The sequence below is a fragment of the Equus asinus genome, chromosome 23 (genome assembly GCF_041296235.1).
Source record: "Equus asinus isolate D_3611 breed Donkey chromosome 23, EquAss-T2T_v2, whole genome shotgun sequence".
In the NCBI taxonomy this organism is placed as follows: Eukaryota; Metazoa; Chordata; class Mammalia; order Perissodactyla; family Equidae; genus Equus; species Equus asinus.
In genome coordinates this window covers 23,163,167-23,185,416 of record NC_091812.1, presented here as the reverse complement: position 1 = coordinate 23,185,416, position 22,250 = coordinate 23,163,167, and the positions used below count along the sequence as shown (strand labels likewise).

The 22,250-nt window shown below is 45.3% G+C and overlaps 1 protein-coding gene across 3 annotated transcripts in view; it reads right to left on the bottom strand.

The window, feature by feature from the left end:
• The window catches only part of TLE1 (TLE family member 1, transcriptional corepressor), an 84,078-nt gene extending 73,159 nt beyond the window's left edge, over positions 1–10,919 (bottom strand). For 2 of the 3 annotated variants that reach the window (XM_014835886.3, XM_014835887.3), the window contains exons 1-4: positions 10,777–10,919; positions 9,896–9,996; positions 8,375–8,438; positions 8,219–8,263 (exon numbers count right to left, since the gene is read on the bottom strand). In XM_014835886.3, the coding sequence (XP_014691372.1) occupies positions 8,219–8,263; positions 8,375–8,438; positions 9,896–9,996; positions 10,777–10,800 (234 nt within the window). In that variant the 5' untranslated portion in view covers positions 10,801–10,919. The remainder of the gene's footprint in view (positions 1–8,218; positions 8,264–8,374; positions 8,439–9,895; positions 9,997–10,776) is intronic. The other variant, XM_044767627.2, reaches the window with a different exon arrangement.
• Positions 10,920–22,250: the final 11,331 nt, after the last annotated feature.

Genomic DNA, 22,250 nt, shown 5'->3' with positions numbered 1-22,250 from the left:
CGTGGCAGAGTGGTTGGGTTCACATGCTCTGCTTTGGCGGCCCAGGGTTTCACCAGTTCGAATCCTGGGTGCGGACATGGAACTGCCCGTCAAGCCATGCTGAAGCAGCATCCCACATGCCACAACTAGAAGGACCCACAACTAAAAACACACAACTATGTACCAGGGGGCTTTGAGAGAAAAAGGAAAAATAAAATCTTAAAAAAAAAAATGTTTGGAGAACAAAGAAGCCATGTAAAGACTATAAGTAAATAACCAATGAGTGCATGACTAAGTCAAGTTTAATGCCGTGGGAGAAGCTTGTAATGCAACTTATCCACAACTCTATTACTGGCTAGATGGTCATCCTTAGGATCAGCAGTGATTCCAGGGGCGGGGGTGCATGCACACACTCAATGCACGCGGAAACCCAGGCCTCAGCAACACACTACTTCTGTTTTCTCTCTCTTTTTTTTTAGTACAAACTCAAACATATTACTATAATTAAACTCCCCATTAGGAAGCCTCAATGGGTATTCTGACTATAAATCACTTTTCCAAAAGCAAAACAAATGGGCAAAAGTGGTTAGGTGAGATTATCAGAACTCAGGTCCTAGAAAACACCTAGTGAAATCAAACAGCTTTCATTCTTAGTTACAGCAGAAGGACCCACCCTGCTACTCTCAATTCAAGTTCTTAATCTGGGTTCTGTGGACTTACTGAAGAATCCTAACATGCACAAACAGCCAAAGTTGGTTGGCAAGGCTATCTTGTGTATAAAAATGCGTACAATGACTTTTTGCTAAGTAGCTTTCACCTGATTTTCAAAGGGCTTCAGGATCCCAAACGGCTACAGCCCCCACTCTACATAAGCAGCATATTAAACATGCTACTACTTAACAAGTGCCCACTCTGTACTACTCACTGGGAAGGGCAGGCGTAAGACTCAAACTCAAGCTTCAAGCACACTGCAACCTAGCCGGAGCAACAAGAGTCACAGGAAAAAACACTATTACAGAAAACAGCAGGAGTAAGTGGAGTGACAGCTCCTGCTGGAGCAGTCCCAGAAGGGCTTGAAGTAAACAGGCAGCGTTGTTATTTGAACGGGACCTTGAAGGAAACTGAGGAAGGCCTTGTGAAGTTTGACAAGAAGGTCCAGACCTTTTGTAAAGAAAATAGAAAAATACAAAACATATTTTAGGGACGAAGAGGAGGTCCATTTGGCTGGAGGGAAGAGGAAGGAGGTGGCCAAGTAAGACTGGAGGGGACGGTAACCAGGGGTCGATGCTGAAGCCTGCAAGTGACAGCAAAGAAGCAATTACGGAGTGGGTAGTCAAAATTAGGAAGAACAGACATACCGAGGAGGCCAAAGACCCAAGTCCCTAAAAGTGTTTTACACTCACCATCTTAAAGATGCTCCCTTTCCAGCCCTCGAGTTCCAAGGGCGTTTGAAACGCAGGGTAGTGGTCTCCAAAGTAAGAGTGAGTGGGCCTACCCTAGGGGCCACAGAGGGCAAGCCAATCGGGTGCACTGAGAACATGAGAACTTTTATTCTAATCCCTCTGATTAAAATTTCCACTTATTATAAAAGTAAACAATACATTAGTGCCATAATATATTTATATAACTTATAAATTTATAAGTAAACAAGTCTGGTAATATATTTTCAAACTTTTTACTGACAGGCTGCACAAAACACCGCAGACTAATAATCCAGTTCGATCAGCAATGCCACTAATATCGAACCCAGTCTAGTACTGCACTTATTTCCGCAGTTTAACAAGTTGCATGATTAGGACACGCAAGTTCAAATGCACCTCCATTCTCAAAAATAACTGATTCCACTTCATCAAGTGAAACATGAATACCCAATGAATATGTACCAGTACACTGGGAATGGCTGCATATACAACTCTACCCCTCCCGGTGTGCAGTGATGTACATCCATCACCCTTAACAGGAGTTTTTCTCTACTTGGCAGATAAAGAAACTAATTCAATGGACAGAATTCTCCATTTGCTTTTTTCCTCCCAGTTTTTTCCTTATACCCCAAATGACCCTTACCCCACCCTCTTTCAGCTAACGTATTAGTGGTGAAAGAATGACTAAGTAGCAAATAATAGTACAAAAAAGCCTAAAAACTGTGTTTGTTATACCTAGTGTGAGAACGTGTGGGGAAAGAGGCTAAACAACGTGCTCACGGTTAGGATTTCATGTTACTTCAAAGCAGGCGAACAGAACTACTAAGTTTATTAGTAATTATTAAAAATTGAAATGTAAAGGGCTGGCCCCGTGGCTGAGTGGTTAAGTTCGCGCGCTCTGCTCCAGGAGGCCCAGTGTTTCCTTGGTTCGAATGCTGGGTGCGGACATGGCACTGCTCATCAAACCACACTGAGGCAGTGTCCCACATGCCACAACTAGAAGGACCTACAACGAAGAATATACAACTATGTACCGGGGGGCTTTGGGGAGAAAAAGAAAAAATAAAATCTTTAAAAAAAAAAAAATGAAATGTAACATAAAATAAAGATTTGTATAAAACCACAAAAATATTTGACAAAACTTTGTGCCAATATTTCTTGGAGTTTCATAAAAAGCATTATGGCGACTGGGTGGTCTCCAAACAGAGCAATTCTGTAGTCATTAACCAAGTGACAGGGGATACATGAATATCTTCATTTATGTTAAATTTTCAGTGTAAATCTTTCCCATTTCTCAGATCAAACCATGCTTCAGAAAATAATCAGGAAATCTCTCTCACACCTGTGTGCTCACACCCACCTACACACACACACACACACACACACACACACACACACACTCTCTACTTGAAACACAGACCATATTCTTGCAACAATCCTAGGACACATTTCTTACTACAGAACTCACCAATCCCATCAGTGAGGACTACTTTAAAGATATAAATGCCTAATCTTGTCAAATAAGCCACACAACAAAATGGTTGTTTAAAATTTAACTGAAACCAACCATACCAAGCACACTGCATTAAAGGTACTAGTTGGGTGGGGGGGGGGAGTGGAGTTGACTGAGTCCATCAAAGTCTTAAAGAGAGCCTGGTCAGTTTCTGAGTTTCCTCCAATTTAATCCACTTTTGGAGACCACAAAAGTTTAAATCATGTAAGAGCAGATACTCAGATCTGTAGAACCATAAAATGGTTCATGAGCCAGTAACCAAATACATCTTTAGTTTAACACAAGATTATTTATGTAAATATCTGCTAAAAGAATAGATTTTCTTTCTGTGTTTCTTAATAAACACTATTTGGAGGAACATCTTAAGCCCTCTGGCCAAAGATGCTGCTCATCTGACACACGCGAGGTGCTGCATTCGGAACACCTCAGGGCTATGGTGTGAGGGGTGACTCCCATACCATGAGATGCACCAGACTTTACAACCTGTCCTGTCCCACCCCCCTCATGTTAGAGAGGAAAAGTGCAGCCCAGTCACTAATCAAAGTCCCTAGTAACTAAGGGACCTCATCTTACACCAAGGCAGATCCTACAGACCACAGCAGCTCCCAATGGGATATTCCACCTCTTGTCTGCTCTCTGACCCTACACTTGCCTCCCTCACCTCACTCTATTCCCCACCCCGCTGAATCCTGACTTCATATAAAATTTTGGTATTTTGTTCTTTGTGGAGTTTTTTGGCATTCATTTTCAATGTTAAAAATATTATTTATCTTGAGGACTAAGCTTTTTGACATCTCCCTTAAATTCTGTGCCTGAGGCAAGTGCCTTACCAGCCTCACCCTAGTCCAGGTCCTGGATAGAAACCAGCAACTAGCTCAACTGTCAGAAGGAGTCGGGGAAATGCCAGTTAAGTAGTGAGGAATCCGCCCTGCTTGCCGATAAAAACAAAGGCTAATCTTGCACCTCGGAATCTGGGCTCTCAAAACACAAGGAGCTTTATCTCTTGTAACTTTGGCTTGTGAAGAACAGGCCTGGCTGATCAAAATGAAGTCAGGGACCACTCCAATCCTGATGACAGCTACCCTCTTTGTAGTACAGGGTTATTAACACCTGGTGGAGCTTAACTCTAAGTGCCTATACTCCAGTTGGTTATTTCCCATCCTGAGACATCGACTTTGAAAAAAACATCTGAAAGTCAGAAACTGTAGACAGAAAACACACACGGTTGAAAAACAGGAAGAAAGGTAAAACTTTCAGACAAATAGTAAAAGAGTCACATCTAAGCAATCAACCCACAAATGAATCCCTAACAGTTCCACCTAAACACTACTAAGGAACAATTTATTTTTTTAAGAGAAACTTTAAGAGAAAGCATACATCAAAATTGTGAACGCAGTTTCACTCTAAAATTTACATGGTCTGAGAGACACTGTGTTCGCTGAAACAGTGCATGGAACTTGGGAAGGTGGAACTCTCATCTGCTTTTTTCTCTTTCTCCTCTCCTCCTCTATCCCACAACCAGGACTGCAGACTGTCTTTCCTGCCAGAGCTAGTCCTTTCATTTATTTTTAAATTCTTCAGAACAGAGGCGCAGAGGGATAAAGCGACTGATCAAACCCACTGCATCGCTGGGTCTCAACCAGGAATCCTGACAACATGTTTTAAATTGTCTTATGTTCTTAGATCTATTTTAACCTGCAGGAGTGTTGCTCGGTTGTTTACAACTTTCTACCTACCCATGGCTGTGGCCCCTACAGACCACTCAGTTCTGCTGATTTTCCTAACTTCTAGAACGTGTACCTAGCCCTGACATGTCTTGTAAATCGTGAAGTTGGTCAGCACAGACGGAAAAAAAGAACAGGAGAGACAGGGAGCTCAGCACACTCAGGTCACTACACAGAAGCTCAAGGGTGATTCCACTACTGGCCTCACCATCCGATGGCAGCAAGGTGGGTACAGGGAAGAAACAATGAATTGGGGACCAGGTGACCCAAACTCAAGCTTCAAGAGATGCTCAGCTTGGTAAGTCCCAGACTCTGTGACACATGCCCACAGCTGTAGGCAGACAAAACACCTCCCCAGTCTACTTCAGAGGATGAGGCAAATCACTTTTGAAAACTGTTAAGTGCTGTACAAATTCAAGCCACTAATGACAACTTATGGCATGGCTTCATCAGCATGTTGAAAAGACACACAAGTGGAATGAATAAGGCTTATGTATGTATTTACAGTGCATCTTGTTCCCAAAAATATCAAATGAGGTCATATCTTGCCACATGACAGAAAAAAAAACTTCAAGATCACACTACCAAACACGCTAGGCACAGACCTCAAACCAGATTCACATTAACCTGCTATTTTTACTGCACCCTAACACTTCAGTGGTATCAGAATTGCCTCAATTTTTCATGAGAAATCTCCACCTCTCTTCCATAGAGACATCTAGAATTTAAGATCTACCCAGAGAGATGGACAGGCAGAGTCTATAAAAGGCTCAAAGGGGAAAGAAAAAAAAGTGTGTTAATGCTACAATAAAAGATGTAAGTATCCATGACATTCCTGTTCCGCGGACTTTTTGGTAACCAGCCACAACTGGGAGCAGAGCAAGTCAGAGGAAGGCTTATCAGGAAGTGTTGACACAACATAAACACGGACCGTGGGCACCACACCAAGTAAGGAAACCACAATTATACCATTCTCGATTTGGATGTACTTCCACTTTAAGACTTCCAGACGGAAAAGTCAGCAGTGAGATATGACAAGAAAGCTCTCAAACTCACTCCACCGACAAAGCCGCTGAAAGGTGGAAGGGAGAGCGGTCGTCACACTGGAGACAAACCTTAACAACATTAAAGCTCTCTCCGCAGAAAGTTTCCCCATCACAGCACTTTTTCAGTAACAAAGATGTTGTCAGAAATGACAATTTTTTGTGTCCCCTGATGATGCCTTGCTAGCATTTGGTTATACGCCATAAAGCAGGACTAATTTCAGCCTGTCAGGAGTCTTGCTAATGCCCAGTTTCCCCCTAGAGAGAATTCCTGTCAAATCTAATGAGAGCTCCAAAGGCCCTCTCTACAATATAATGAGCACTTAGGCCATGCCGGTGATCAGGCGGCAAAAAGCATCAATTTGAGCCTGGCTACACCCTGGGGGCCAGACGTCACCAGTTTTAATAAGAATTATGATTACTAGCTGCACCAAAAGCCTCCTCAGAACTTATTATTAATGTGTGACATTCAGAAGGATGTTTTTCAAATGTAAGGCCACTTTAAACTGAATTATAGCACTGCTTTCCACACCACTCTAGTTAAGGGTCTGTCAGCATTTACAATATAAACTAAATTTCAGGGGGCTTAATACGCTCCTATGAAAAACATGGCATCTCCCAGCTTTTTGCATTTTTTAAATTACTGAGCCAATTATACACAGCATATTATTAATGCATACTGCCTCATGGCCAGACAACATATACCCACAAACACCCGATGGAGTACAGAAACTCATCTGAAAACTATTTTCACACCGTGGGGGTTCCTGACCATTTTTGCCCCTTCTTCCTAAACAATAAAGAAGAGGTCACTCTGCCATGTAACCTACAGGAACCCAGAAGAATTACACACCTCCTTAGGCCCCCCAGTAAATCCAGCACCAGCATCCAACATCACACAGAGGTGGAGTTCCCTTGTAAAAAAAAGAGTCGGTGAGGTTAGCAAATCCCGAGTTTACGAGTTTAAGAAAAAGCTCAGTCTTCTCTTACTCTTCCAGAATACTTGTTAGCAAAAAGTATGTGCCTTTAGGGTTAACTTAAAAAAAAAAAGTGGCAGGTTAGAACTCCTTGAAAAGTTTATTTGCATAATTCATTCACATGACCATAGATCTTCTGGCCCAATTACTATCAACAAGTTACAACTGCCTCAATCAGGCATTAGCCATTTAAACACACAAAAACAAAGGCACAAACTCAACATAAACTAGGCTACCAGCTTTGCAGATCTGAATAAAATCAGTATTTTTAAAGGCCCGATTATATTATTAATGAAAGGCCTTGAACTTCACTCTCTCTTTCCAAACACAAATCTGAGAACAGATCTAATGTACACGATGATAACTTAACATTATGAAATCTATGATGAATTAAAAATCAAAGAGTGCAGAGTTACAAAAGCAGAATTCAACTCTGAAACACACTTGCTTAATGAAAGTCTTTGAATATAAGGAAGATCTGAAGGCTGAACTAATCAATTTCTCCACTGTGCCCCAGCCGGTCAGCCATGCTCTTTAATTTAATGAAACAAGAGTTTGAGATGAAATAGCACATATACATCAAGTAAGAATTGTATTGTTGCACTTTGAAATGTGTCCAACTGTGCAACCTCATCTGATGATAATTTTTTAAGAGGCAATCGATTTCTAAAAGACTTATTGTACCAGCGTCTTGATGAAAAAGTGAATGTCAGCATATCTCCAGCACACTTACACCCTGCCATTAATGCTTTCTTTGGCAGACAATGACTACTCAATTGAGGGTCCTTTGGGCTGAGCAATCATTTAGCTTTTCTTCTCTTATGAGGTCCTTAGTGCCTTGTTCCAGCTCAATACTCTTTTTATACACCATTATAGTAGCCATAAGTGTGAATTTTATGGGAACTTGCAAACTCATAGTCATAGCTAGAGGTTTCCAGTCACTAATCTTTTCATGCTTTTAAAACCACTAGGACTGAAGCAACTCCTGACATATGCTGTGGCCATAAAAGAATGCTTTTTTCACCTCCAAACCTGCATCAACTGAGAAATTTTTTTTTAAACGTGTTTGCTAATAGGCCACTAATCCTGAGTGTCATTTTATGCAGCCCCAAAGCATAAAGAAAACTCTGTAGTTATATACCTTGTTTAACCTGATTTAAAGACACACCCAAATATCTTTCTTTCCCCTACAGGTCCCCACTTCTTTTCAAACCAGAACAAAACATTAGCTCTTCAGAACTTCAGCAACTCTACAGGACACCCAGATCTTTCAAGAGGAGAATAAACCCATCCAGGTGGAAAAGTAAACCCAGAGTCTCAATTCCTATCTGCCTGTAAACAGGCTGGTTTACATTTCCAAAGCACCTCTCACCTAGTCACTGAAACATTCTGTAATTGTCAAGAAGCGACTTTTGCTGCAGAACACTACCACCAACTCAGAGAAAGGGAAACCGAGGCAGGAAAATGGCATACGTTCACCCCACTACTGAGGACAAAGCCAGTATTACACAATTTTAATGACTGATTTCTCATTTTAGCTTGAGATTTAACTAAAGCTTACCTGTTTATGCATTTCTATGTTTAATCCATATGACATTTCATAATACTGTAAAAAGAAGAGAATCAAGCATTTCATTAGCTCACATTTTGTAATGCTAACAACATATATTTGCTAATATTACATGAAAAGGGAAAAAGTCTAATCTTTGATACCTACCATCACATAGTGCCTCTGCATTTCTGTCTTTTCACTTGCCAGTTTCTCACATTCCAATTTAAGGCTACGAAAACAAAACAGGCAACTTAATGTAAACATTATGTCACTTGTTTTAACATCTGCCTCACATATTTGCACTTCAAGTAAAAACACAGACCAATTTGCAAAAGTCATAAACTATCGAGGTAAACACCCAAAAGCTTTGTCCTTGGATTTAAGAGGAAAAAGGAATAAGGTGGACACTACTGGGTATCCATTCAGCTCCTGTTCTCTTTCTTCTTGGTGCACACCTGGTCAGATGCCAAGAATGAGAAATGTGTCAAACCCTCTGATGTCCCCAGAAGACTGATTCCTCCTCCTGGTGATCTGCTCACTCCTACTTCCCTGCACAGAAGTTCACTTCTCTGGACTCCACCAAAATCTGGCCTTTGCACAATCTGCAGTCGCAGACATATGCTATTCTATCTTTGCCAACTCAAGTCCGTGGGTTTGAAAATTGTACCTGTAAAGTTACTTCCACAGTTCTTGGTCCCTCTTAGGACATTTTAAATTGTTGGTTTTTAAATTCCTGCCAAAACATGGCAAGTAGCTACTGCAATTAAGTGGGCTGAAGTCCTCCCTGCCTGGTAAATGGGGTGTGGGCAGGTACGCCTCAAGCTTAGAGCGTATCATCCTCAAGGAGACAAAAAGTCAACAATCAGAAAGCCTCTGCCAAAATAAGAACCTTCACACTCAAATATCCGTGCTTTTTCTCAAGCATGACAAAAATAAAAACCGTCATTACACAGTTATTTCTTAGCTCTAATCAGCTAAGATTTCAAAAGAGCAAAGGAAAAAACTAACGTTTCTGGAAAGTCCACTGCAGTGGGTACTTTTCACATAGTTTTCATTTATAAATCTTTTTAAGTAGGTGTCATTAGATGAAAAAACTAAAGCTGAGATGAATGTAAATGTGAGTTAAGTCTCTTGTTCTACCCAAACCAATCCAGAATGACGCCAAAGCAGGTAGCTGTCCCCTACACACTATCCACTCCCCTCATCACCACCAATGAAGGGCACCGCTAAAAGCATGGAGCCTTCCATAATGGACTTTGCCTCAGACAACCCAATTCTCTAGTATGGCAAACAGCGATTTCAACACTGGCTTTGCCTCCCTGAACCCGCACTCCGGGGCTGGGGCATCGATTGAACCAAGGTTTCAGCTCAGCCTGTTGCAAAATAAATAAATGAAGTGCAAATATTGACGGTTCTCATGCAACTCCAAATACACGAAAATAGACTCCCTGGGACAGCAGCAAACGCGCAAAAGGAAACAATGGGAGAAGGAGGAGACAAGAGAAGAGGCGGCCCGGGAAGAGCCAGGAGAGGGGGTAACGTGAATGACAGGTCTTAACTGCGACTCCACACGCCACCGCCTGGACGCAAGCACTAAGTACAGCCGCCGCCGCCGCCACCAGGCTGGGCGAAGAGGGCCACGAGACTGCCCGGGCGACCACTGGCCCGGCGCGGCCGGACACGCACCTGTGATACTGCGCCTGCAGGAACTGGAATTCCTCTTTAATCCGGTCCAGGGACTCCGGGATAGTAAACTTGAAGGGCTGGCCTGCAGCCTGGTGCGGCGTCTGGGGGTGACCGGCGAGGGGCACAAGGGACGGGGATGCGGGCGGATGGATAAAGCAATAAGTCCGAGGACGCAAGAGTGGGTGGGACAAACAAAAAATAAAGTTAGAAATGGAGGAAAACGCAGCCCGGAACTCGAGTTTGCGCTTCACTTTGGGGAGAGGTAAACTGGATCCTCCCCCGACCCCTAAAGGGGCTTGGAGCCTCTTCTGGCATCCTGGGCAGGTCGCGGTAAGTGCGCCCGGGTCACCTGGCTGGAGGTAAAAGGGCTTCCGGGCAGCCCGAGAGGACCAGGTCAGACTATCATCGCTGTCGCCGCACCCTCCCCCCATGGGGGCGATAATGACCCCGGAGACCGGACGAGAAAAACAACTCCCTTACGATCCCCGTTCCCAGAGTCGCCGGGGCCACCTCCAGGCGCGCCGGAACGGGGGCCGCATTGACATGCAAATCGGCGAGACGAAAGGCAAAGGGGGGAGCGCCCTACCCGCCTCGAGGAAGGAGGAGAATGTGGCTGCGGGAGAGAAACCCCAGCCTCCCCGGGCGCGCCCGCCCGCCCTGTCTAGACGTCAAGTAGGAGGGAGCCCGGAGGAAAGGATGGAAATTGAGTTTCAGTCCACTCCCCACCCCACGAGGAGAGGGCCCAGGGCCTCCCCACCCTTGCACCCCTGGGGGCAAGAGGGTCCTCCAGAATGTAGTAGCCACCCGTCCCCCTACGTCAAAGGGAGAGTGCCCCCCCACATCACTACCCTGCCCCCATCAGCCACCGGGCCGCGCCTCACCGGGTGCCGGCTCTGCGGGAACATCGCTCTGGCGGCGGCCGCGGCTCTGTTCCCGGGCAACTCAATTCTCCGCTCAATTTCCAACTTTAATCCCGCCGAGGAAAATTAAGCCGAGAAGCCAGGCAGAAACGGGGAGCGCGGGGGGCGCGCTGGCCACGCACGCAGGCGCGCTCGGCGGGGCGCACCGGCCACTCGGCGCCCGGCTGCCGCTGCTCCCGCCGCTGCGGGCTCCCGCGCTCAGGGCCACATCGCGGGGCAGCCCGGGCCCGGCTGCACCAAGGACCGGAGCGGCGACGCCGGCGCCCAGGAAGACGGCGCGGGGGCTGCGCTCCAAGCCGCGGGCCTCGGCCGCCCGGGCGGGGAGGTGGAGTGAGGTGACTCCGGCCGCTCTCCCCTCGGAGATCCGCGCGCGCGGCACCGTCCCGGGCAAACAGATCCAGGCGGGCCGCCTTCCTCCGCTCTGCTCCGGTCCGCCTCTTCTCCGAGTTTTTCCCGCGGCGCCGGCGGCGGGCGAGGTGCAGGTGGCGCGAGGCCCCCGGCTAACCCCACACAAACAAACCTGAGGCCGTTCGAGGCCGACCCCCGCGGGGCCGGGCAGCGCCTTCGGCAGGGCGCTCGCGGGCCCCCGGGAGGCGGCGGGGAGCGGGGGCCGGGCCGCGGTGGAGGCTCCGCGCCCGGCGCTCCGCAGCCTCAGCCCGAGCCGAGGAGCGCGGGATGACGCCGAGGCGGGGAAAGTGCGGAGGGCGCGCCGGGAGGCGGCTCGGCACGCCCCGCGCCGCCGGCACTCGCTGTTCTCCGCGCTCGCACAAACCCGCCCGGCCCGACGGGGCTAATCGGCGGAGGGCAGTCCCGCAGCCGCCCGCTGCTCCGCCAGCCAGGGGCGCATCAGGGCGCCGCGCCCGCGCGCACTCGCCCCGCAAGACCGGCCCGGCCCCTTTCTGCGAGCCCCTTCCTCGGTCCTTTCTTTCCTCCCCTTCGTCTGCCTCTCCGCGAAGGGCGCTCCAGCCCGCTGCAAAGTTCTCTCACGACCCGGGGGACGACATCCACGAGACGGTGGGGAGAGGAGCAGGAGTGCGCTCCGCCGCACGGCCTCCCTCCCGGGCGGGCAAACTCGGCGGGCGAGTCCAGAGTAGTCGCGGCGGCGGCAGCCGGCGGGGGTTAAGTCGCCGCGGGCCGACAGAGGTCCCGGCTGGTGGCGCGGGTCCCGCCCGGCCGTGAGAGGGTGGGGGTGGCGCAATCGGCTGCCTCGGGGACGCGGAGCACAGGGTATCCGCCGCCGCTGCTGCGCCTGCAGCCGCCGCTCCCGCCGCCGCCGCCCGCGCCTCTCGCGCCGGTTACATTAACACGCGGTTTCACACTCCAGAGCTAACCAGCGCGGGCCCCGCCCAGCCCGGCGCGGGCGGGGGCGCGAGCGGAGCCGGCGGGGGACGTGGGCCAGCCGCTAGGAGGGGGCCAGGGGCGGCCCGCGTCAGCCAATCGAGGGCGCCGCGCCCAACGTGGGGTGGTGACGTAACGCATCCCTGGAGCCTATGGCAGCGCAGCACCGGACGGGCCGTCCTCCCTCCCACCGCCTCTCGCGCCCTACTCGCTTCCATCTCCGCCGTCTCCCCCGTCTCCCCTCCCACCCCACCCCCACCCCTCCTCCGCCAGCCGCGTCCTCCCGGGCTCGGTGAGGAACTGTTCCTGGAGGAGCCGCGGGACGCCGAAACCAGCCAATGGGAAGCGGCGAGGCGCGGAGATTGGCACCGTGGATGGGAAGGTCGGTGGGAAGGAGAGCGGCGGGGCCGGACTGTCAATCAAAGTAACGTGGGCTGGCGAGGGAGCGCGCGGGTGCGCGCGAGCGGGAGGGACCGGCGAGCGTGGAGCCGCGGCAGCTGGGGGCTCGAGTTTGCAAAAATCCTGCCACTCGTTCACTTTTCCCTTTAGTGAAAATCCTCAGATCTCAGTGAAAGTAACTCATAGCCTAACCGAGGAGTTTCTTGAGGGGGGAGCTTTTTGGTACTTCAAGCCAAACGCGTCTTTTGGTGCTGGCCCCTTGTTTGATGCTATTATTCTGAAAGTGAGGTCACATTCCAAAATTTCTCTGAGGTTTGTTTTTCCTTGAGCTACCTTTTTGCGGATGCACAAGAAGGAGTGGACTGTGCACTTGGTGGAAGATGCATAAAGGGGCAGCGCGTTGACTGGTGTACGTATACCAGTCGCGTCAGACTAGGCTTTTAAGGCTCTCACCCGCTTTGCACCCAAGGAAATAGGATTGGGGTTTTATTGGAGGATTTCAAACCACTTTGCAAAAAAGTCGGCCCGCCTTCGTTTGGCGGGAAGGATACCCAAAGTGCTGCCAGGGTTAGGCACGCGTGTCCCAATAGCAGATGCGATGCTTCGCCCGTGGCGCGAAATTTCAGGTTCTTGTCTTAAAAGTCCGGATTTCGCTGTATTAGGGGGTAGGGGACTACTGAGAGTCTTAGGGGCCTCTCAGCAACATGACCAAGAGTCTGTTTCCAGTTCCTGGAAACAAAGAGAGACAATGGGATAAGCCATTATCAAGACCTGAAAAACCTGTGCTGCCCACCCCACCCCCATAGCTGGGGTGGTACCCCAGGCTGAGCTGCGTAAAGAGCTAAATGGGAAGCGATGGGTGAATGACATGGCTAACATTCTTAGGAGGCAGACCTTGACTTAAAAGGGATTTTGAGATTTTAAACAAACAGGGCATACTGTGTAAGTCTCCAGTTTTTGCATGTTTCTTTAAATACACTACACAGCAGAAAAACTTTAATATTGCCGTACTTATATTTTTGTTTAAAGAACAGTTCAGTTGAGCTATTTCCACATGACTGGTGAGTGAATAATGCTATTTTAGCCAAATGGTGGTGAATTCTTCCATGAGAGGACACATCTTTGACAAGCTTTCATCTTGTGTTGGAACCTACTTAAGATTTTGGTATTAACCTCCGCTTATCCCGTTATTTTGCTTTCAAGAGACTTACGGAAAGGCACTTATTTAAATAGAAATACATTCTATTCGAAGATTTGTTTTTACAGAGATCTTTTTCTTGAAATATTAAAAGAATCATTTTAGATCATATATTTCACTGTTGGAGTCATTTTTAAATATGTATGATATTGATTTGTCTATAATTGCATCAATCCCAAATATCAATTATAAATGAAAAATTAAAGGGGCAATTTTAGCCAGTCTGTATAAGGCCGTAGTAAATTCTTAAACAAGTTTGGTGTTGTGGCTTTGCACTGCTCATTAAGTGGGGTTGGGGAAGGGGTTTTGTTACTCCTTTTGCTGACATGGAGAATGAAAAGGAACGAGGCACTGCCCCTCTGTCCTTGGTTAAATCTGTTCGTGACAAGAGCAGGCTTGCTCCTCCACATACAGGACTTTTTTGAAATCCGTGTGATCCATGGGCAGCTCAGCTTTGTCCTTTGGTGGCCTTTGTTCCTTGAAATCTTCATCTAGTGGTTGGGCCTCGTATGCCAGTCCGTGGTCATTTCATCCCATAATCAGCTCCGGGACTGTGTAGAAAGTGCTTGCATGCCACAAATAATGCCTGTGTGTGCCAGGACGGCTAGGGCAACTGAGACTTCTCCCTGGATTACCCAGGCTTTGCTTTGATTTACGGGCACACACTGGTAATTAGGTTTAAACGGAGAAATTAAACCGGTGTATTCTGAGACAGGAGCAAAAGTATTGCTGCTTCCCTTCTTCTCTTCCCTCCTCGTCCACTTCAAAATCAGTTCTAATACATTGTCTTTAAAAATTGTCTAACCCAGCTTTTCACAGCTAACATGTCTGCTCACTGTATTTCCCAATTTGCCATGGATAAAATTTGGAAATCCTCTTTTAACTAGTGCTTTCTTACCAGTAGAGTTTGAAACACCAGGCCTTCCGATTTCCGTATAGCGTAGTATCTGGAGAAAAGAAAGAGTAATGACTTTAAAATTGGAAGCCCTTTAATTGTGTGTATAAAGACAAGTTGGTTTTCGACAGCTCCTTTCTCGTGCAGTGCATCCTCCTTGAGACAGGGAGAAGGCTGGGCCCCTTTTCAAGGTCATATTTTCTCTGTGATTGTCATGCTGTAATAATTATACTACAAAACTCTCATCAAACTGCATTAGAAATGATGGTGTTTAAACAATCAAGTAGCTTTAATCTTATGTTTTAAATAAATAATATATGTGCAGATTGCCTACAGCCTGTTTAAAAGAAAATAGTCCTACTCATGAAATCTATAATTTTGGTCTTCTATTTAAAGTCTGTTAACCATAATCTTCTTTACCTTTAACATATTCATATGTTGATGATGTTTTTACATGAAATAATATTAAGTACTCTGCTTCCATAGGAAATTGTCTCTGAAAAAAAGTTCCCTTTTTATCTTCTGCAAAAGAGACGAAAAAGATTGCCAGATTGTTTATCATTGATGCGTATGTGGGTATATTTCCATTCCTTTGTTGCTGACTATCAGATTTTCAATCAGCAGTAGCAAAACTAATTACAAAAACTAGATCTTAAGTAATATAAGTACAAGACACAATAGGAAAAATTATGGATGTTGGTCATGGAAGTTATGCATCTTCTTTTAAATCTGTTACTTTTTATTTGAAATAATAAGGTTAATTTTTAGAAGATCATTTTTGTCATTTTCTTTTCCTTTTAGCTGTGAGATCTTGCTTATACATTTCCTCACTTGACTTTTTTTTTTTTAACCTGGGAGTTTTCTTCAACCTAAGAATGTAGACTCCAGGAGAAATTTTCCTAGCATTGCTTTATAACCTTTTTTCTCCATCCCTTTACCAAAGAAAAGGTCAGGATGGGTGTAGGGGGTGGGAGGGAGAAAGCAGAAAAGGAAAAAAAAGTCAGTAGCAGATCCATGCAGCAGTAAAACCTCAAATAAAATCACATCCAAAGAATCTCTTGCGGTTTCACACAACATGGTAAAATTAGAGATTGCAGGAAACCAACTAAATTAAACTGGGAGCATTTGAAGAGAAACGAGCAGACTTTATGAAAATGACACATTGACTGACCAGTATGCTTTTTTATCAACAATTTCTTTGTTAAGATGCAGATCAAAGGAACCTGCATATGTTTTCATTTTGTTCTAACTAGAAAATTACATCCAGATGTTTAATAGGCATTTGGTTGGTTTTTCAGCATTGATTAGATATGTTGGTTCTGTTTGCTTACAAGTGTAGCCGGATCATTAGCTAATGCAAAGAAATGTTTGCTGTGAGTTGCTAATTAGGGCTTTTGGAAACCCTCCATGCTCAAGAACAATTTGTACAGTGGCCAGAAGAACTTGTGGGACTCAGAGAAGTTGTTTTCCCTTCTCCATCGGGGTGGGGAGAAGCAGACAGCCCTGTTCCCTAATCTCCCTTTGCCTACGGGGATTGCGATGCTGTCCCTGAGGACTGGAGTGCAAATAAATGAGGAAGAGACCACACAGGCACTCCCAAACACAGAGATAAATGTGCTTTTTCTGGAACCACCACCGTGCTGTCCTTGGGGGTAGGGGGAGTGAACATCTAAAACACTGAACATTAACATGTGGGAAGATGCTTGGTGCTAATGTTATCAAATACACAGCCTTTTTAAGTATACTTTAGAGACAGATGGGAAAGCCCTTTATGATAAACGAGTGTACTTGAGTTCATTACTGTAGTACTTATAATTAAAAATGTCTCCTTTGCAATTTCAGTACTTTTACAGGATACAGGAGACCATGCTTGGGAAGGGAAAGGCTGGGACTAGTGAGAGGAGCCAGGAGCGGAATTTTGGAGAGGAGGATGAGCCTGGGAGGAAATGCAGTGTTTACTTTCACAGCCTACCCATTTGTTTACCTTGTTAAAGCCCCAAAACTTGTAGGAGATTAGCCATTCACACGGTATTCAAATAAACTGTTTGAGAATTTGAGGCACCAGGCGGATAAACTTCTTAGCTGGCCAATCACGTTTTTAAAAACACTCGGCCTGCAGAAGAACACTGCCTCAGCTGGGGCGAACTTGTGTTTATTTAAGTCTGTATTTCTAGAGAAGTATCAGTCCAAAATAGCCTGTGTTTATAAGCCATCATAGAAGGGCAGACATAAATGCCATGGTAGCATGTTCTTCTGCACATTAGTGCCCCTTCTAGGGCTGTGTCCATCTTGTGCACACATATGGCACACTCCCATGTGTTCATGGAGGCTGATTAATTTGAGATTTTCATGCCAATAGAATAGATTCATGATTAGTTTTCCTTGAAATAGTTCAAGAGAGGGGCCTTCTGTCAGAACTTTCCAAGTCCACTAGGGAGATGCCCTTGAAAAGCAAGGACAGTGTTTTCGGGCAAGATCAGATAATACTGCCCGGAGCTCACACCACAAGAATGGGTCTCAATGAAATTAGCCACTTCCCCCGCTTTTTAACCCATTCTAAAGTCTGATAAAAGTTGGGATAATATGCTTTTTCAGATTCTTTCAGTTTAGCATTTAGCTCAACAGAAGCTGAAGGACATTTGGTAGACAAAAGAAAAAAGCGGTTAAAGGAAGCCCCTTTGATGCTCTTGGTACATATTGGAATAACAAGAGCACACCCACCTTGCTGCAGGCCCTGGGCTTGCTAGGAAATCAACGTGAAACCGAGACACCTTTCCTTTGACCTTAACAGCTTTTGCTTCGACAGTATCATTTAAATAACTTTTCTTCCTGAAGCTGGCAATTTCTTTGAAGGGCTAAAGCTTGAGTTGAGCTTATCTGTGATCTCTGGGTGTTCTACATGGTTGAAGACAGGTGAGCTGGGGATGGGAAAGGGGCAAGAAGGGAAGAGTATATTCTAGGTACCTTCAGGGGCTCTGGATTGGAAGTCTAGGCCTAGATGAACACGTTCAATGACGCAGATACAGAATGTTGGGAACTTCTGCAGCCGACTGGCCTAGGCTCTTTAAAAAGTCAGTGTCATGAGAAGGGGACAAAACATGACGAGGACCATTCCCTAAAAACAAAGAACCGTGTGAATCTTTATGGGCTTCTCGTTCAGAAAAACCCAGCACTATGAAAGACACTCCTGGGCAGTTTTAATGGGGACTGGATGTTAGGTAATAGGGAATTATGGTTAATGTTTTTGCTGTAAGAATATTGTGGTTGTCTAGGAGGATGTTCTTCTGAGAAGAGGTGTGGTGAAGCATGCACCTTCAAATGCTGTCCGCAGCTGCGAATAAAGAGCGTGTGTGGAGAAAGAGAAAGCAAATTTGGCAAAAAAGTCTACAGTTATAGAATTTAGGAGTAGAGTTTGCAGCTATGCATTTTATTATAAAGTTTACTTACAACTTTTCTGGATGTTTGAAATTTTCCATGATAAATCTGGGACAACAATTTTAGGTTCATTTCTACATCTTTTTCTTCAGATGTTAAATGGAAATTCCCTTCGTAGTTCACAGATTGGCTTATGATGTTTGTAGTTTTAAAACCGCGAAAAAGCGGTGATCTTATTTTTTTTCCTGACCATGGAAAAGCTGTTGTACTAATAACCCAAATATTACCCAGAGGTTTTGCTCTGGGTCTTTTAGTTCTTTTATTATTTATGCTATTTTATTTTTGTTTGTTTATTCTCAGTCTCAAATGTCCCTTAATTATCAATTAGTATAAAATGGAAATCTTTAAATAATTTAGGACATTACATTCACAATCCTTTAATGTGTCGTTTTTGTGGGCCATCAAACTCAGAATCACCAGAAAATCTGCTATACATATCTAGTAATAATAAAGAAAGCTTTATAGATTAAGGTAGTAGCAAATCAATTTTAATTTCTTAATTCCCATTATAAATAGTTGTTCTGCTGGCCTTTTCATCACTTGTGCCTAGCAGTGAAATTTATAAATTGTTAGTTTGATTTTGAAATTTCCTTGATATTTTGAAATATAAAGCTGAAACGGATTATTGGTCTGTGTACTAAGCTTTAAATATTAATCTTGAAAGTAGCACTAAATCTTTGCCGTTCATCTAGAATCACAGGCACATATTTATGATGTGCAAATAAGTAAATAGTTTTCCAGAAAAGTCGTGAAAAGTGACAAGGCATAAGCTGAAAGTTGACAATTGGAATGCCCCATCCATCGTTTTTTTCTTAAATCGTAGACGTTTAGCATGATTTTGTTTTTCCTATCACTATTATGTTTATTGAAAGGAAAAATTTCCATGACACTGGTAAGCAGATTCTAGTTTGTGTGTGAACAGATTAAATCCACAACTTCCAGTGAAAATCTAGGGTGCCTTAAAGGGAGGCAAATGTGAAAATAGCAGGAAACTAGGACTTTTCACACACAGTGACTATCAGTCCCTCCAGTATTTGTAGCCACCATCCACATAAGCAGTGATTGTGCAAAATGAAAATGATTTAAAAAATAACTGCTTCACCAGGACAGAAAAAGCCCCAAGGGGACAGTCACCGGTCTGGTTTCCCCCATTCGCAGCCTCCACACTTCAGAAGAATTGGCGAGCTACACTTGGCACTTGAAAAAGTGTTACAAAACACTAACGAGTATTAGAGAAATGTTGATTAATGTAAACAGCCTGCCTCAAAGAATAATACCTTTCTTAAGAAAATTCGTTTTCCAATTAGCATTTCTGTGGAGATGGGTATCTTCAGGTAACTCCACGGAGTGTTTCAAGAAGTTATTTGCCTTTGCTGGAGAGGAGGGGTGTTATCTATCTACATCTTTTTTTTTTTTTTTTTGAGGAAGATTAGCCCTGACCTAACATCTGCTGTCAATCCTCCTCTTTTTGCTAAGGAAGACTGGCCCTGAGCTAACATCCGTGTCCATCTTCCTCTACTTTATATGTGGGACGCCTCCCACAACATGGCTTGCCAAGTGGTGCCGTGTCCGCACCCGGGATCCAAAGGAGTGAACCCCGGGCCACTGAAGCAGAACGTGCGCACTTAACCGCTGCGCCACCAGGCCGGCCCTATCTACATCTTTAATTTCTGAAAATTTTTTAAAAAGATTGATAAGTTAAACAGTCAATGGCCATAAAAAGGGAGGAAATCCTGACATATACTACAACATGGACTAAGCTGGAGGACATGATGCTAAGTGAAATAATCGAGACACAAAAAGACAAGTACTGTATGATTCCCTTCTGTGAAGACGCTGAAGTAAGCAGATTCATACTGAAAGAAGACTTGAGGTTACCAGGGGTTGGGGAGAGGTGGGGTGGGGGGTTATTGCTTAATAGGTACAGAGGCTCCATTTTGCCAGATGGAAAGAGTTCTGTGGATGGATGGTGGTGAAGGCACCACAACAATGTGATTGTACTTAATGACACTGAACTGCATGCGCACTTAAAAATGGTTAAGATAATAGATTTTATGTTATGTATATGTTACCAGGGGAGGGTTTTGTTTTTAGTCAATAGGATTCCGTTTTTTTGTCTTGCACCAGGTTTTTTTCCTGAGCCCTAAGGGACGGGTGACCCACGGTGTGTCATTTTGCCCAGAGCTGCTCCAGCCAATAGAATAGCAGAGCAGAAATTTTGCTGTTGATTAACAAATGGAGGAGCCAGAGCTTGTTCTAAAACACCTTCTCCGGAAGGGAAAGTGAGAGAGTGGTTATAAGGTGTGAAAGGGGAGGGGTCTCGAGTCATCATTCTGGGGCATTTGGGGCATGCTCAGATCTTCCCTTTTTTTTTTTTTTTTTGAGGAAGATTAGCCCTGACCTAACATCTGCTGCCAATCCTCCTCTTTTTGCTGAGGCAGACTGGCCCTGAGTTAACATCCGTGCCCATCTTCCTCTACTTTATATGTGGGATGCCTGCCACAGCATGGCTTGCCAAGTGTTGCCATGTCTGCACCTGGGATCCGAACTGGCGAACCCTGGGCTGCTGAAGCAGAACATGCGAACTTAACCTCTGCGCCACTGGGCCAGCCCCACATCTTCCGTTCTTTTTTTTTTTTTTAATAACTATAGCCTTTGATTCTTTTTTTTTTTAAAGATTGGCACCTGAGCTAACAACTGTTGCCAATCTTCTTCTTTTGTTTTCGTGCTTTTTCTCCCCGAATCCCCCCAGTACACAGTTGTATATTTTAGTTATGGGTCCTTCTAGCTGTGGCATGTGGGATGCCACCCCAGCGTGACCTGATGAGCAGTGCCATGTCTGCGCCCAGGATCTGAACCAGCGAAACCCTGGGCCGCCGAAGTGGAGCACGAAAACTTAACCACTCAGCCACGGGGCCGGCCCCCATCACATCTTCCCTTCTTACACACGACACCGTTTGCGTGCATTTCCTTTTCCACACGTACCTTTTGTACATGTTTCCTTTTTGTGCAGGGCACCCCATTGCCATCTTGGACCTTTCTGGTTTGGACTGATTCTGTGGTTTGGCCATCTGGCAGTGTTCTGCCTTGGTTCCTATAAGCAAGTACACCTTAAAAACAAAGAATTAGACATGGAAAATGTGTTAGGGACTTCCTTCGGTGGGTTTTACAGTGGATTCTCTTCACTTCCTGAATTTATGGGCATCATTGTTTATTGAGCACTTACTCTGCATCAGACACTGTTCTAAGTGCTTTACTTGTTTGTATTACCTCATTTGACTCTTACATCATTTCTGTTAGGCAAGTACTACTATCTTCCCTCTTCTACTGACAAGAAACCTGAGGCCCAGTACTTTCCCAAAGGCACATGTGGGAGAGCTGGGTTGCAAACCCTGGCACTCCAGAGAGCTCACCCATCGCTACTAGCCCCTGCTGAGTACTCAGTTACCCTTCAGAGTGCCATTTCTCCCTCTGCTCTCAGGACATCACAGCCCTCATTGATCTACTGATAGGAAAACGTTGATGTGTATTTTGCCCACGAGCTTGGCAGGATTTCTCTTGGTACTTTTGAGGTGATGTTGATACTTTAAGAAATTATATTCCTGCAAACAGCTAACAGCTGCCCCAGGGCTCTGGAATTGTGTCTGCCAACAGAGAAATGCAGCCACCTTCGATGATGTGCTTTCTGGCGGCCCCCAGTCCATACCCAGAAGTGCAGTTCCACAAATAAAGATGGGCGCAGCAGCCAGCTGAAGCAGAGGACTGAGGGAGACTGCGAGTCTTAATTTCAACTAGGACAGCAAAGCAACTGTCCTTCTTTACAACTTCACAAATGAGGAAGTTTAAAAGGATAAAAATTTTAAAAAATCAGTTGTGATTTCTGATGGTTTGGATGTCCTGGTGACAGTAGACGTGCAGTCTGGGTCCTGATAACGTGTTTGGAAACATGTGACCTGTTGAATGTAAATGGATTTGTTTTTCCTCCAAAGCCCACTTAAAATCAATGGCTTTCAAATATCTTTGACTGTGAACCATACTAAGAAATACATTTTTTAAATCTCAGTCCAGTTCTCTCTCTTTCTCTTACACACACAGGTCACATATACAGGTTGTAACACGACTGAAAAACACTGCTTTCAGTTATGCTCTTATTAGTCAGGGTTCTCCAGA